Source organism: Sapajus apella, unplaced genomic scaffold (assembly GCF_009761245.1).
Source record: "Sapajus apella isolate SASKATOON/1434 unplaced genomic scaffold, GSC_monkey_1.0 scaffold192, whole genome shotgun sequence".
NCBI classification, from domain to species: Eukaryota; Metazoa; Chordata; class Mammalia; order Primates; family Cebidae; genus Sapajus; species Sapajus apella.
The window spans coordinates 293084-309432 of NW_022437132.1; the positions used below are offsets into that span (position 1 = coordinate 293084).

Consider the following 16349-nt stretch of genomic DNA (forward strand, 5'->3'; position numbering starts at 1 on the left):
AAAAGCTGCATATAATTCAGACCTTCTTGTAAAGCTATTATTCTTTTCATAGTATACTTTCTAATTATAAACATGCTGTTATAAGAATTTGGAAAATACAGAAGAGAAAGAAGAAAATTAAAAGCCCATATATCGAACTGCACAGAAAAAAATGCCTATGTGACCAACCAGCCATGCCGGTGGGCGTTCAAGCCATGCTAGTTGCCGGCTGTATGAAAAGTTGCACTCCTTAGGGTTAAATACTTGTTTAGGAGCAGACACCAACCCCATAGACTGCAGGTGAGCTGGTAAAGATCCAGAGTGGGTTAAAACCACAAAAAAGCACTGGAGGAACCTCAAACGAGGCAGGATGGTGAGTGCCACGAGCCGGGGCCCTGGACCAAGCTGCTCGCTGCAGCTCACAGCAAGGACAGCACGTGCCCAGCCACCCAGCCAGCGGCTGAGCCAAGAGCTGAGCCCACTTGCTAGGAGAGGCCTCAACGGCTCACGAAGGCAGCCTGTTGTCCAAGGTTGCAAACCGCACAGTCAGCGTCCAACTCCAGACGGGGCCCAGGGTCCTTGCTGGGGGAGAAGGGGCATGGAGCCTGAGCCCTACGTGCACTCAGCGTGGCACGTGGCCTCTGGGGGCTCCCTGACACCATTACAACATCAGGGAGCCGTGTGCATTTTAACAGACACGTGACCAGTCTCCACCTCTAAGGGAGTGGAAAAACCAAATACTTTCTGGAGTTAATGGGTTCTGAGAGGACCGTGAGTGGCTCACAAAATGGGCATTTTCACGGATGTGACAGAGGGGAAACTGAGGCAAAGCTGCTTCCCTCCACACACACAAGTATGCGTGGAGGGGCCCAAGAAAGAGCCAACAGGCGGCCCTTCCTCCCTGACAGCCACCATGGCCCAGCCTGACCCCTACCTCTGGTAACTGCAGGGCACACTGCTACAAATGACCCCCGCATTTTACAAGGATAAACAGAACCAGGAGTTGTGAATCAAATTCCAATCTGTGACACTGACTGGCGCAAAATGTGAGAATGGGCTGGGCTGCCAGGCAGCAGTCATGGGTACAGCTTAGTTCCAAGAAGGGCCACATGGGCCCACAACGCCATGTGCCCCAGGCCCTCCCCGAAACAGCTGCAGCAGATCAGCACCGGCACCAAGGCCATGGAGAGTCTCATCAGCACGTCTGTCACTAGCTGCCCGCAAGTGCTTCCCTTTCACAACCCACCCATACAGCTCAGGACGGAGGTCGGCCCAGGCAAAGGGGCGTCTGGGTTCCAGAATCCTTCGCTGTAACAGGCAACTACAGATACTTCCGTGGACTCCGCTGAAATCTGTCAGAGACTGTGGAGCTTTACATGGCTAAGGAAGAGAAAAAAGAGGTCTGGAGTCCTTGCCCACTGACAGGTACATAAAAATACAGCATGGGCCAGGCGTGGTGGCTCACACCTTTAATCCCAGCACTTTGGGAGGCCAAGATGGGCAGATCACTTGAGGCCAGGAGTTCGAGACCAACCTGGCCAACATGGAAAAACTCAGTCTCTACTAAAATATACAAAAATTAGCCAGGCGTGGTGGCACATGCGCCTGTAATACCAGCTACTCCGCAGGCTGAGACGGGAGAATCGCTTGAACCTGGGAGGCAGAGGTTGCAGTGAGCTGAGATTGCGCCACTGCACTGCAGCCTGGGCAACAAGAGTGAAGCTCCATCTCAAAAAAAAAAAAAAAAGCAGGACACAGCTGGTGCTGTGGTGACAGAGTCCAGCAGAGCAGGTTTGTGTCCTTAGGAGCCTGGGTTTCGCTGCTGGTACAGTAGGAAGTCCCTGGGTGCTGGAAGAAGGGAGGGCATCTATCACAGACCCTCTGGAGCCGCAGGAGAACCGACGGAGGCAGAGACCCAGTGCGGGGACTCCTGAGGCAGGTGGGGTGCAGGAAGTGGGAGTGCCAGTGTGAGGAGCTGGAGGATGCCAGGCCTGGCAGGTGGCGAGGCCACTTCTGAGAGAAGAATACAAAGCAGCAGGTTTGAGGAGGGACCGAACATGCCTCACTTTAAGGAAATACAATTATTAAAATCAGAATGTGTTGTTCACTGCCCTATCGTTGCAACCATTTGTAACCCAGAGGAGCATGGTAAAAGGTGTAGGCACAGGGCTGAGGCCTCCGAGGCACTCACAGAATCCGTCACAATGTCCGCCACTTAGCAGGTCCTTACTTCACTGTTCCCACTTCACAGATGAGCCAGAGGGACTCCACGGTCAGTTGGCTGGCAGGGGACACCCCCCAGCCACAGCCAGTGGAACAGTTGCCAAGCCGGGTCCCAGGCTCAGCCAGGAGCTGGACATGCTCAGAGCGTGACAAAGTTTAGGTGGAAAACATGGTTCTTCTATCCACTTTTCTTGGACATCCACAAAGAAATTTCTCTTTGGGCCGGGCATGGTGGCTCACGCCTGCAACCCCTGCACTTTGGGAGGCTGAGGCGGGCGGATCACTTGAGGTCAGGAGTTCAAAACCAGCCTGGCCAACAGAGTGAAACCCTGTCTCCACTAAAAATACAAAAAAAATTAGCCAGGCCTGGTGGCAGGTGCCTGTAATCCCAGCTACTGGGGAGGCTGAGGCAAGAAAACTGCTTGAACCTGGAAGGCAGAGGCTGCAGTGAGCTGAGATTGTGCCACTGCACTCCAGCCTGGGTGACAGAGCAAGACTCCGTCTTAAAAAAAAAAAAAAAAAAAAAATTCTCTTTAGATCTGCTCAAACAGAGGAAGTGAATATCCCAAAGGAGACTAGAAAGCCCCAAACCAGGCAAGGGGAGCCGGGCAGCGGGCGGTGCGGCTCACAAGCATCTACGCCCTCTCTGCACCACAGCAGAGGTCCCCTTAACAAGCCTGAGGGTGAGCCCACCCAGGGCCACCCCCTTTGCATGGGAAGCAGGTTCACCCTCTCAACACGGCCCCTCTGCACTCAGCACCTTCACCAGTGCCAACGCCTGAAGTCCAAGCGACACGGAAACCCAAGGTCAGTCTTTCACAGAAAACTGTACACACTTTGAATACTTTTTCTCTCTCTTTTTTCTTAGAATATTATACATTTTTTTTAAATTGCATTTTAGGTGTTGGGGTACATGTGAAGAACATGCAAGACTGTTGCATAGGTATACACATGGCAGCGTGGTTTGCTGCCTTCCTGCCCATCACCTGTATCTGGCATTTCTCCCCATGCTACCTCTCCCCACCTCCCCATTCCCCGCTGTCCCTCCCCTATTTCCCCGACAGGCCCCAGTGTGTGATGCTCCCCTCTCTGCATCCATGTGTTCTCACTGTTCAACACCCACCTATGAGTGAGAACATGCGGTGTTTGATTTCCTGTTCTTGTGTAAAAACATGGAACGCTTCACGAATCTGCGTGTCACCCTTGCACAGGGGCCATGCTAATCTCTTTATCGTTCCAATTTTTAGTATATGTGCTGCTGAAGTGAGCACTCTCTCTCTTTTTTTTTTTAAATAATTTATTTTCTTAACCTTTCAGGCCATTACCAGAAACAGTCAATAAACTAATGGGCAGGTCAGATGGTTCCTCAAGTATCCCTGTGGGAACCTGAACAGCAGAGGGTGGCTGCCCACCCTGAAAAGAACCCACTGGTCTCCTGAGCAGCTGAGCTCCACGAACCAGGAGCCCAAGACAAGCCACCGTGTTGCTCCTGCTGTGGACACGTCTGTCATCCCCTATCTGGCCACAGCCACACTGACCAGCCCTACCCCTAACAAGTGCCCCATTGCGATGGCCCGGGAAGATACAAGAAAATCCCTAGGAAGACCCCGTCCCCAGCAAGCTACCCAGGCAGCGAGGAAGGTCAGGGCAGTCAACAGAAGGAGCCAGCGGCGACGGGCTGCACGCCTGACCGAGCACACCTGGCAAGGACATGCAGGGCCAGCCCCGAAGGCCACCTGGTTGGCCAAGCCACCCTGAAGGGGAGCAGAGCCTGAGCTCGCCAGCCAGGGAGTGCAGGCCCTAGTCCTCCTGCCTGACCACTCAGTAAACAGCAAAACCTGCCTGACAATTCACACTGCTGAAATGACCCAGCCAGTTCTGTACAAGGTTCCACTGACAATGAGAACCAAGACCCAAAAGTGCAGAAAATGTTCCCACAGAGGCAGAACTGGGGAGCCAGGGAGGAACCCCATGAAACCCTGGCCCAGGAGCTCAAAATGACAGTGGATGAGTGGGACAAATGCAGACAAGGGCCAGGAATGGAGCTCTTTCCCAGGCTGAGACACAGACCTCAGCAAAACATCTCACTTTCCTCAAATCAAGTATGTGAAACCACCAAGTGGCTCACACACGGACCAACAAGAACCCGCACCCAGGCCCGCACAACTGGAAGCCTGTGCCTCAACGCAGGGGAGGAGTGACTGCAGCAAAGGCACAGCAAAGCAGGCCCCAGGACAGAAGAGCCCGCATCCAAGGCCCAGGCCTCCTGTGCTGGACATAGCCCTTCTGACCGCTCCTCCACACAGATTCCACCCTGGGACAGTTAAGCTGCTCTCCACGGGAAACACATCCCCTAACACGTGAGGCCTAAGCTCCAGGTCCTGTTTTGGTAGCAGTGCTCACCAGCTGCCTGTTCAGTACCCACTCTCCTCTGCCCTTTGTGTTACCCCCAGCCTTCCTCTGGAGGACCACCCCTGGCTCCCCACTGGGGAGTAGCCATCTGCCCGGCTGGAGCACCCCACTTTCCTTCAGGAGTGGCCCTCCTGCACAGCCGCCACCCATGCCGTCTGACTGGGCTGGACGGACAGGACACAGCGGCACAGGGTGCCACTCCTCAGAGCAACGGCAGGCCCGTCCTTCAGAGCTGCAGGAAGAATCTGTAAACAAGGGAACCCAGAGCCCAAGGTCACCGCGGCAGCCACCTCCAACACAAAGCCCATGAAGCTGGCCACTAGGCAAGCCAGGTCAGGCTGGCACAAAGCGAAGGTGCTAGGCACACCTGAGGCTCTGCCTCAACTGCTCCATTCAGGCTTGAGCCCCGGTGGGTGGGTTTCCACTACTTCCGACCAACCTACTGCACCCTCACGCCACACCTGGCAGGACAAACAGAAGGTCCAGGCGTGAGGAACACACGCTAGACTGCGTGCCCTGTCAGTGCTGAGAACCGGCCATCCAGCAGCAGAGATCTTCACACCACAAAGCTGCACCACGGCCACCTCCCACAGACGATCCCACTGCTGACAGGACTCCTGAGCCCCAGGGTCCTCGGCCACCAGCAGCCCCACAGCAGGCAAGTGTGGACCCAAACTGTGTAGACACGGCTACACAAAATTCGACAAGAGAAGCCAATGTATTCCATTAATTTCACAACAAACGTCGCTTGCTACAAACACAGCAAATCAAGGACAGACGGTGAAGCTACTGCTCACGCACCAGGGGCCCAAGACCAGCCACCATGTTGCTCCTGCTGAACAGCAGGAATCGGAAATGAGCTTCTATGTCTCCTGCAGCCCAGCCCTCAACTTTAGTCCCACCTTAAAAATAACTAGCTGGGGCCGGGCGCAGTGGCTCATGCCTGTAATTCCAACTACCAGGGAGGCTGAGGCAGGCGGATTTCTTGAGGTCCAAGACCAGGCTGGTTCAACACAGCCAGTGTGGTAAAACCCTGTGCTACTAAAAATACAAAAATTAGCCAGGCGTGGTGGTGCACGCCCATAATCCCCCGCTGCTCAGTGACTGAGGCAGAACAGCCTGAACCCAGAAGGCGGAGGTTGCAGTGAGCTGAGGTCATGCCACTGCACTCCAGTCTGGGCAACAGAGCAAGACTCCATTTCAACAAACAAAATAACCAGCCGGGTGCAGTGGCTCACACCTGTAATCCCAGCACTTTGGGAGGCTAAGAGAGGCAGATCACTTGAGCCCAAGAGCTCAAGACCAGCCTGGTCAAGATGGCAAAATCCCGTCTCTACTAAAAATACAAAAATTAGCCAGGCATGGTGACAGGCACCCATAATCTCAGCCACTTGGTAGGCTGAAGCAGGAAAATCACTTAAACCCAGGAGGAAGGGGTTGCAGTGAGTCGTGACTGCACCACTGCACTTGAGCCTGGGTGACAGAGTAAGACTCCATCTCCTAAAATGCTTGCTAAATAGGCCGGGCGTGGTGGCTCACGCCTATAATCCAAGCACTTTGGAGGCCAAGGCGGGCGGATCACCTGAGGCCAGGAGTTCAAGACCAGCCTGACCAACATGGTGAAACCCCGTCTTAAAAAAAAAAAAAAAAAATGCTTGCTAAATAAACAGCACTTGGCTGGCCAGCACGCAGTGGCTCGTGCCTGTAATCCCAGCACTTTGGGAGGCCAAGGCGGGCAGATCACAAGGTCAGGAGTTGGAAACCATCCTGGCCAACATGGTGAAATCTCATCTCTACTAAAAACACAAGAATGAGCCTGGCATGGTGGCATGTGCCTGTAATCCCAGCTACTTGGGAGGGTGAGGCAGGAGAATCGCTTGAAACCAACAGCGGAGGTTTTGGTGAGCCAAGATCACACCACTGCACTCCAGCCTGAGCAAAAGAACAAAACTTCATCTCGAAAAAAAAAAAGAATAAATAAAACAGCACTTGGCTAAAGACAATGAACAAAAGAAAAAAAAAATTTTTTTTGTTTTTTTTGAGATGGAGTTTTGCTCACGTTGCCCAGGCGGGAGTGCAATGGCGCAGTCTCGGTTCACCCCAACCTCCGCCTCCTAGGTTCAAGCGATTCTCCTGCCTCAGCCTCCCAAGTAGTTGGGATTATAGGCGTACATCACCACACCCGGCTAATTTTGTATTTTTGTAGATATGGGGTTTCTCTATGCTGCCAGGCTGGTCTAGAACTCCAGACCTCAGGTGATCCGCCCGCCTCGGCCTCCCAAAGTGCTAGAATTACAGGTGTGAGCCACCACGCCCGGCTGACAGTCCATCTTAAATCATTTCACTCAGAAATGTTTAATCCTGTGTTTATGAGCAAGTAGCCGATTTCTGTGTCACAGTAAGCTTGAAAAACTGATTCGAGTTTTAATAACTCCACGGGAGAGTCCCAGCACATGGGGATGTGTTTTCGGAGTCTTGATTAAATCAGCAGGGGTCACGTGGATTCCAGGCTTTCAAAGTTACACAGGCCGGAGCCTCCGGTGATCAGCTCTACAGAAAGAGTGGGAAACGCATGCACTCTGCTCACAAGCACAACAGATGCCAACCCGAAAGCCAAATACACCTCCAGGAACCACACAAGGATCACAGGGAAGGAAGCAGGAAGAAAAGGGTCCAAGGCTGATGCACACGCACCCCAGACGCCTACGAGGACCGCCTCAGGGCCCAGGCTGCGTGGACTGCACCACAGCACCAACGGACTGTGTTGGCAAGAAAAAAAGCCCAATCTCGGAATGCCCACCTAGCCACAGGAAGTTTTCAAAGCACTCTGGCCACTCCCCACACCTAAACTTCCTCCCCACTATTTCTCAGCCTCCAGGAAGAAGCTTAGACCATTATAAAAGCAATAATCCGGCCAGGCGCAGTGGCCTCACGCCTGTGATCCTAACACTTTGGGAGGCTGAGGCGGGCAGATCACCTGAGGACGGGAGCTGGAGACCATCCTGGTCAACACGGTGAAACCCCGTCTCTACTAAAAATACAAAACATTAGCTGGGCCTGGTGGCGCGTGCCTGTAATCCCATCTACTCAGGAGGCTGAGGCAGGAGAATTGCCTGACCCCAGGAGGTGGAGGTTGCGGTGAGCCGAGATCGCACCATTGCACTCCAGCCTGGGTAACAAGAGTGAAACTCCGTCTCAAAAAAAAAAGGCAATAATCCAAGTCTCCAAGTATCGATGCCCTGAAATATCCATTCCTCCCTTTATTAAGCCCAAAGGATCATGTCTACCAGATAGATCCACCACCTACTTAAGAGAGTACAGATTTTACCACTGAAGGGTATAGTTTAAATGGCATTATGACTTCTAAGAATTCTCATGTTCCTTTCTTTCTTTTTTAAAGATGGGTTTCACCATGTTGGTCAGGCTGTTCTTGAACTCCTGACCTCAGGTGATCCGCCCGCCTTGCCCTCCAAAGTGCTTGGATTACAGGCGTGAGCCACCACGCCCGGCCAGAATTCTGATGTTCCTAATGACTCACAAAGTCATATATTTTAGTCTGTTCTCAATGAAAGTATTCTCAACATTACAGATATTAAAAAAGTATCTAATGACAAAAGCAAAATTATCATGAATAAGAACAAAACCAAAATCCAACCGCAACGGCAGCAGGACATCCAGCGTGGGTTAAAGCCCCGTCATCAGCACCTTTCCCTGGCTTGTTCTCCAGCTCCTGGAGGCGAGTACAGAAAGCAGACGCCTGGCGTCGGACTCACCTGAACTCTCTGCCTTCGCTGTACCGTCGACTGGAGGAGGCCCTCGGGGCAGCTGTCTCCAGGAGCAGCTTCTGAGGGAGTCTTCCAGGAGGAGCAGTTTCTCTGCCATCGTCCTCGTCCACGTCCTGGTCACATTTCCATTCCTCATCTTCGTTTAAAGTCGGCAGGTATCCAGACATGCCCTTCCCTGTCCCTGACCCAGAGCTCTGGTCACTACAGACCTTCGGGCTCTCCGAGCCTGTCCTCGTATATTCCAAATAAATATCAGACTTAAGGAAGGAGGGGTAGGTGTTTTCCTCCATAGTGGCCTGGATTTCTGTCTGGGCCTGGTCAAACATGGCAGGATCGATCAGCTGCTTCATGATGCAGCCCTTGATGAAGCTCTTGGTGGCCGGCTTGGTCTGCCGGGACACGATGCCGTTGTTATCGAGGATGTACTTTCGGTAGATGGCTCTGGCCAGCTTCAGCCTCTTCTCCTCGTTCGAGTCACAGGGCTCCAGCTTCCTGAAGCCAGTGCAGGCAAACCAGAAGTCCAGCAAGTCAGCACAGCCCTCCTGCTTCAGGAAAGTCCTGAACAGGCTTATCCCATCTTGATCATCCAGCAGGGAGTGCAGTGACTCAGCCCACTTCAAGTACGGTGGGGTGGGGGAGGCACTGCCCTCAGGCTCATAGCCCAGGTCCAGATCCGAACGCCTCGGAGTGGCGGTCGAAGTCTCACCTTTAATGCCAACACCTTTCCCGGAGCAGAAGCTGTAGCTGGCGGGCCTTGGGTCTGTGGACACCAGTTCTCCCTCCTCACCAGGCACTGGGGGTCGGGGAGCATCCTCGGTGAAACTTGCTCCAAGGTCCAAGGGGAAACCCTGCTCCTGGACATTCATTTTGGGACTCTGTGCGTCAATGCACAATGAGCGCTGCACCCTAATACATCAGTACTTAACAGCTCCAAAGTCAATCAATCTGTCCTGTTGAAACCATTAAGAGGACAAGGGTTAGGAAAGGCGGCTCCATGAGGCACGGCCAGAGCTTTTCTCAAGACAAGACTCGTGATGATGCCCCCCACTCAAACTCAAAGCAAGAAACTCAGTTGAAATTTTCAGTCAAGGTGTATTTTGGCTACAAGCATTGTTCTACATTAAAGCAATTTCTGGAAACGTTTACAACTACTGGAATGCCTCTCATGCTAAGAAGGGAATGCCCCGGGCACGGGAATACCACTCCTCACACGTGTCCCTGCACACACGACACAGAGGCTGGCAGCCTGAGCAGCTCCCCCGTCAGCTGCAGAGCTGAGTGAGGGGAAGGAAAGCTGCTTCTAGTCCTGACTATGCATAAACCTGAGTGAGGGCTGGACCCTCACAAGCAGGATGGAGACAACTTCTCCAGCGGCCTGGCAACACTCAGAAAGGAAGGCTTGCTAGAGCGCCCAAGGCAGGCGGGCGTCTTCTGAGCCCATGCCCTCCAGCTCACAGCGCGGTGTCCCACCTGCCACGTCACTTCACACATGGCACACTTGCAACACGTGAGCACACACTGCCGAGTTCCTCTGGCTCTCAGCACACGCCTCAGAGCAGTCAATCATGGGTCACCTTCAGCACCATCGACCAAGGGATCAAGAACACCACTCACACCCACAGAGGCGCTCTGACACCATCACTGGAGACAATCTTGAAGTGCGCTGTCAGAAAGCTGCACTTGACTCTTAAAAGCCTCTCTCGTGAGGAAAGTATCCTTCAGAGAGCAAACAGTAATTGGGTACTTTAAGGAGCAGGGAAGGTACAGAATAAAATGAAATTCAAACACAATTTTCAGCTAAAGAAGCTATAGCTGACTTCACTCCTCAAGCTGAAAACCAAGCCACCCACCCTCTTAGACATCAGTAACTACAGAATCTGCTGCTGCAGCTGCTGCTAGAAGCCTGCCTGGGATGTGCAAAAGAGACGAGATAAGGGCTCCAACAGAAACCTCTGCCACGGTCTGCGGTCCTTCCTGCCACGTCCTACGGGAGCCCAGGAGCTTTGGCTATGCCTCTCAACCCAGCCACACTGGTGACTGAAACACAGCCTGCCATTTAAGTGGTCCCGGCGAAAAGTGGCTGGAGAGAAGGCTTTACAGGAACACACTGGGCTCAAAAGCCTGGAGTGCTAAACAAGCCACAGGGTACAAACAACACCCTAAAACCCAGGACCAACTCAAGGGGGCTCTCCTAGCCACCACTCCACTGCTGTCCCTGGTCTACATGGATGCAATGTGTCCCCCACATTGCACACCAACTTTCTCACATTGCACACGTTACCTGCCCACAGCTGCTTACAGCTGGAAGCAAGAAGGATCCACAGGGCCAGGCGTGGTGCTACGCACCTGTAGTCCCAGTTACTCAGGAGGCTAAGGTTGAAGGATCCCTTGAGCCCACGAGTTCAAGACTAACCTGGGCAACATAGTGAGACCCAATCTCTACAAAAAAAAATTTTTTTTTTTTGAGACGGAGTCTCACTCTGTGGCCAGCCGAAGTGCAGTGGTGAGATCTCGGCTCACTGTAACCTCCACCTCCCGGGTTCAAGCAATTCTCCTGCCTCAGCCTCCCGAGTAGTGAGGACGAGTGGTGTGCGCCACCGTGCCTAGCTAATTTTTGTATTTTTAGTAGACACAGGGTTCCACCATGTTGGCCAGAATGGTCTTGATCCCTTTACCTCATGATCCATCCGCCTTGGCCTCCCAAAGCGCCAGGATTACAGGCGTGAGCCACTGCGCCCGGCCAAAAATCAAAAACTTTCTTAATTAGCCGGGTATGGTGGTGTATGTCTGTAGTCCCAGCTACTTGAAAGGCTGAGGCAAGAAGACCACTTGAGCCCAGGAGTTCAAGGCTGTCGTGAGCTACAATCACACACCCCTGCACTCCAGCCTGGGCGATAGAGCAAGGTCCTGTCTCTAAAAAAATAAAATAGGCTGGATGCAGTGGCTCATGCTTGTAATCCCAGCACTTTGGGAGGCTGAGGCAGGCGGATCACCTGAGATCAGGAGTTTGAGACCAGCCTAGCCAACATGGCAAAACCTCATCTCTACTAAAAATACAAAAATTAGGCTGGTCCGAGTGCAGTGGTGTTAACAAATAATTGATCACAACCAGTTACAGATTTCTTTGTTCCTTCACTCCCACTGCTTCACTTGACCAGCCTTAAAAAAAAAAAATTTTTTTTTTTAAATACAAAAATTAGATGGGCATAGTGGCAGGCACCTGTAATCCCAGCTACTCACGAGGCTGAGATGGGAGAATCACTTGAACCCGGGAGGTGGAGATTGCAGTGAAAGATCATGCCATTGCACTGCAGCCTGGGTCACAAGAGCGAAACTCCATCTCAAACAGTAATAATAAAATAAGCCGGGCGTGCTGGCTCACACCTGTCATCCCAGCACTTTGGGAGGCCGAGGCAGGCGGATCACAAGGTCAGGAGTTCAAGACCAGCCTGACCAACATGGTGAAACCCCGTCTCTACTACAATACAACAATTAGCTAAGCATGGTGGCAGGTACCTGTAATCACAGCTAGTCAGGAAACTAAGGCAAGAGAATCACTTGAACCCGGGAGGTGCAGGACGCAGTGAGCCCAGATCATGCCTCTGCACTCTAGCCTGGGCAACAGAGCGAGACTCCACCTCAAAAAATAAAATAGGACAGGCACGACAGCTCATGCCTGTAATCCCAGCACTTTGGGGGGTCCAGGCGGGCAGATCACCTGAGGTCGGGAGTTCAAGACCAGTCTGATTAACATGGAGAAACACTGTCTCTCCTAAAAAAAAATTACAAAATTAGCCGGGCATGGTGGCGCATGCCTGTAATCCCAGCTACTTGGGAGGCTGAGGCAGGAGAATCACTTGAACCTCGTAGGCAGAGGTTGCGGTGAGCCAAGACCGCACCATTGCACTACAGCCTGGGCAACAAGAGCAAAACTGTTTCCAAAACAAATAATAAAATTAAAATAAATAAATAAATAAGTGGCCAGGCGCGGTGGCTCACGCCTGTAATCCCAATATTTTGGGAGGCCAAGGCAAGTGGATCACCTGAGGTTGGGTGTTTGAGACCAGCCTGACCAACATGGAGAAACCCTGTCTCTACTAAAAAAAAAAAAAAAAAAAAAAAAATCAGCCAGGCGTAGTGGCGCATACCTGTAATCCCAGCTACTAGGGAGGGTGAGGCAGAAGAATCACTTGAACCCAGGAGGTGGAGGTTGCAGTGAGCAGAGATCACGCCATTGGACAGCAGCCTGGGTGACAGGTACAAAACTCCATCTCCAATAATAATAAAACGAGGGGCTGGGCGCGGTGGCACATGTCTCTAATCTCAGCACTTTGGGAGGCCGAGGCGGGAGGATCACGAGATCGAGACCATTCCGGCTAACATGGTGAAACCCCATCTCTACTAAAAAAATACAAAAATTAGCTGGGCACGGTGGCGCCCGCCAGTAGTCCCAGCTACTTGGGAGGCTCAGGCAGGAGAACTGCTTGAACCCGGGAGGCGGAGGTTGCAGTGAGCCAAGATCACACTATTGCACTCCAGCCTGGTGCCTAGCGACAAAGCAAGACCCTGTCTCAAAAAATATACATAATAATAATAAAACAAGAAAATAAATAGGCACCTACAGATGGAGGATGGGCTGCAACTATGTGCCCCTCAATGACATTTCGGCAGCTAGTGACTTTTTGTGAAAATGCTGGGTGGTGTGTGATCTCAGCCTCAGCAGGAACACACCGTTTCTAAAGGTCAAGGCCCCGTGGGCTGTGGCATCCTGCAGCTCACGGAGCATTTGAGCTGCAGTCATTCTTGGAGCCCCATAGCATGGAGGGAGCCCCCGGGGTGTGGGCACCTCCACACTAGCTCCCAGTCATCTATCCTCCTGCCTGGGATCCCGTCACAGGAAAGAAGGCCTGCACCCTGACCGCCTGAGCCTTGCCCTTACACAGATGCCACCATTCACTAGCTTTAAGAAGAACCAAGTCACTGGAAACCAGAAAGTGACTAACCAGAGAGTGTTCAGGTGGAAGGCTGACCACAAGTCGCCATCACGCTCTCATAAGGGCCTTACGTCTCGTTATTAGTAGCAGCAGGACCCACGGCACCTAGCCCAAGGTCTTGCAACTAATGGGTACCAAAAAATATTTAATTCGCTGATGTAAAAGACAAAGACATTTGTCACAGATGCCAAACACTGGCTCTCTACAGATGCTGAACTACTGTGCTACAGAAAATAGCAGCAAATTCTTCCAAAACTAATGGGTTTTTTTGTTTTTTTTTGAGACAGGATCTCGCTCTGTGGCCTGGGTTAGAAGGCGGTGGGACGATCTCAGCTCACGGCAGCCTCCACTTCCCAGGCTCAAGCAATTCTCCACCTTCAGTCTCTGAAGTGGCTGGGACTACAGGCACGAGCCACCAACACCCAGCTAATTTTTGTTGTTTCTGTAGAGATGAAGTTTCACTAAGTTGCCCAGGCTAGTCTCAAACTCCTGAGATCAAAGCAATATACCCACCTTGGCCTCCCAAAGTGTTGAGATTACAGGTGTGAGCCACCTCACCTGGCCCCAAAACTCATGGTTTTTTTTGAGACTGAGTTTCACTCTTATTGCCCAGGCTGGAGTGCAATGGCACCACCTCGGCTCGCTGAGTTTCACTCTTATTGCCCAGGCTGGAGTGCAATGGCACCACCTCGGCTCGCTGCAACCTCTGCCTCCCGAGTTCAAACAATTCTCCTGCCTCAGCCTCCCAAGTAGCTGGGACTATAGGAACGCACCACCATACCCAGCTAATTTTTATGTTTTTAGTAGATATAGGGTTTCACCATGTTGGCCAGGTTGGTCTCGATCTCTTGACTTCATGATCCACCCGCCTCGGCCTCCCAAAGTGCTGGGATTATAGGCATGAGCCACTGTGCCCTGCCCAAAACTAATGTTTTAATTCATGTGTGACCCGAGTCCACTCTATTATTTTACACTATTTTTCACAGCCAGAAGAAAATTTTCTTATAATCGTTATGTATTTTTGGCTGTCAACTGACAGAAGACTTTTTGGTGTCCCTGGAAGCACATGAACCCTTCTACAAATTACTGCTGTTGTTGAAACATGTCCCAGTTCCCGAAATCTCTGGGCTCCCACAGGGAAGCACGCCAAGCATTTAGTGTGTACACACACCCCACACACACACATAAAGCAGCTATACTAACTCAGGTGAGCATCAAATGCCCACAAACACTGGATATGGCCCACAGCCTGTAGCTACCATCAATAAAGTGATTCCACAAAAGGGGTGGGGTGCCTACAAGTCTGATACTGTATTTAAAATTCCCTTCAGTCACTGCTTAGGCGTACAGCCCGGGTACCATGGCAGCAAACTCAATGCTACAGGCGTGTGTATACATTTATTTTACCCAAATGTAACTTTTGAAATCTTGATTTACATGGAGTATGCACATAACAGAGCATGACTCTGACATTTTCCCAACCATCCATTGATTAAACTCTTGAAGGTTCAGGGCTACTATTTCACATGTAATTTGTACCCCCATCACCTAAATTCCCAATGACCAATGTAATCCAAAAAAGTCTGCTTAGCTTTTCTGAAGCTAGAAACCCAAGACAAGTCAACAGCAGCTGAAAATCAAACAAACCCACTGTGTTTTTCATGCTTTCCCATCCTTGTCCCTGAACGGGGATCTTAAAACTGAAACCCAGCTACTGCGGAACATCTTGGGTAGCCAGTTTCAACTGTGCTTTCTCCAAAATAGAGCCTGTGGATTCAAGTAAGCCAGAGATTCTTCCTGAAGAAGCAAAGAACAGAAGTGTGAACAGAAAGAAAGGGCTGATATGCACAATAAGAACCCTTTGTAAATTATCATAGAAGCAGCCGGGAGCGGTGCCTCACGCCTGTAATCCCAGCACTTTGGGAGGCCCAGGAGGGCGGATCACCTGAGGTCAAGAGTTCCGTGCCAGCCTGACCAACAGGGTGAAATTCCGTCTCTACTAAAAATACAAAACTTAGCCAGGAGTGGTGGCGCATGCCTATGATCCCAGCTACTCCGGAGGCTGAGGCAGGAGAATTGCTTGAACTCAGGAGGCGGAGGTTGCCAGGAGCCACTATGCACTCCCAGCCTGAGTGACAGAGCCCGACTCCGTCTCCAAAAAAAAAAAAAAAAAAAAAAAAAAAAAATTATCTTAGAAGGGGCGGTGGTCATGCCTGTAGTCCCAGCACCTTGGGAGGCTGAGGCAGGTGGATGAGAGTTCAACACCTGCTGGGCACCACAGGGACACCCCATCTCTATCAAAAAGATAAATAAATCAAATAGCTATCTTACAGACGAACTGGGAAAAACCCCGAGGGAACGGACGTATTTTCCTCCACTTTCTCCAATGCCAAACGGAAAGTTTCACGGCTCAGGCAGCGCAGTTCTGGTTTCACGGGGGGCTGAATTCCAGAGTGCGGGGCGGGGGTAGCCTCTAAGAACCACACCCAAGAGAGACCAGTGTTTGGGCAGCGAGGCATCGCGGAGGGTACGGACGCCGGAGCGCACGGCGGCTCAGGCCGAAGCGCGGCCCGGACCCGGCACGCGGCGGAGTGCCCTCCTCCGGGGCAGCCGCACTCCTGCCGACGTCGGGGAGGCGGGGAGGGTTCCAGGCCCGCGGTGCCGAGACGCCGCAAGCGCCGCGCGGCCCCTGCAGCTGCCCCGCGCGGCCCCTGCAGCCGCCCCGCGCCCCCGCACGCGCCCGAGGCCTCAGACCTCCGAGCGGCCCCCGCCGCCCGCGTGCCCACCCCCTCGGCCCCACGCGCGTCAGCCGCCCGCGCCCCCCGCCGCTTCCGGGTCCCGCCCGCCCGGCCTAGCGCGGCCTAGCCCGCCCCGGCGCCCGACCCTACTCACCCGCGCGCGGTGGCGGCGGGGCCCCGGGCCCGGCTCCCGGAGCGGCGCGGCGCGGCCCGGCCCA

At 52.5% G+C, this 16349-nt stretch overlaps 1 protein-coding gene and 1 non-coding gene across 5 annotated transcripts in view; both read right to left on the bottom strand.

Moving 5' to 3' along the window:
* The window catches only part of AXIN1 (axin 1), a 62872-nt gene extending 46523 nt beyond the window's left edge, over nucleotides 1-16349 (bottom strand). For all 4 annotated transcript variants that reach the window (XM_032269346.1, XM_032269344.1, XM_032269343.1 and 1 more), the window contains exons 1-2: nucleotides 16286-16349; nucleotides 8388-9349 (exon numbers count right to left, since the gene is read on the bottom strand). In XM_032269346.1, the coding sequence (XP_032125237.1) occupies nucleotides 8388-9265 (878 nt within the window). In that variant the 5' untranslated portion in view covers nucleotides 9266-9349; nucleotides 16286-16349. The remainder of the gene's footprint in view (nucleotides 1-8387; nucleotides 9350-16285) is intronic.
* On the bottom strand, nucleotides 3369-3473 carry LOC116543694. Its single transcript, XR_004265670.1, has one exon. It is a non-coding gene; the product is annotated as a U6 spliceosomal RNA (small nuclear RNA).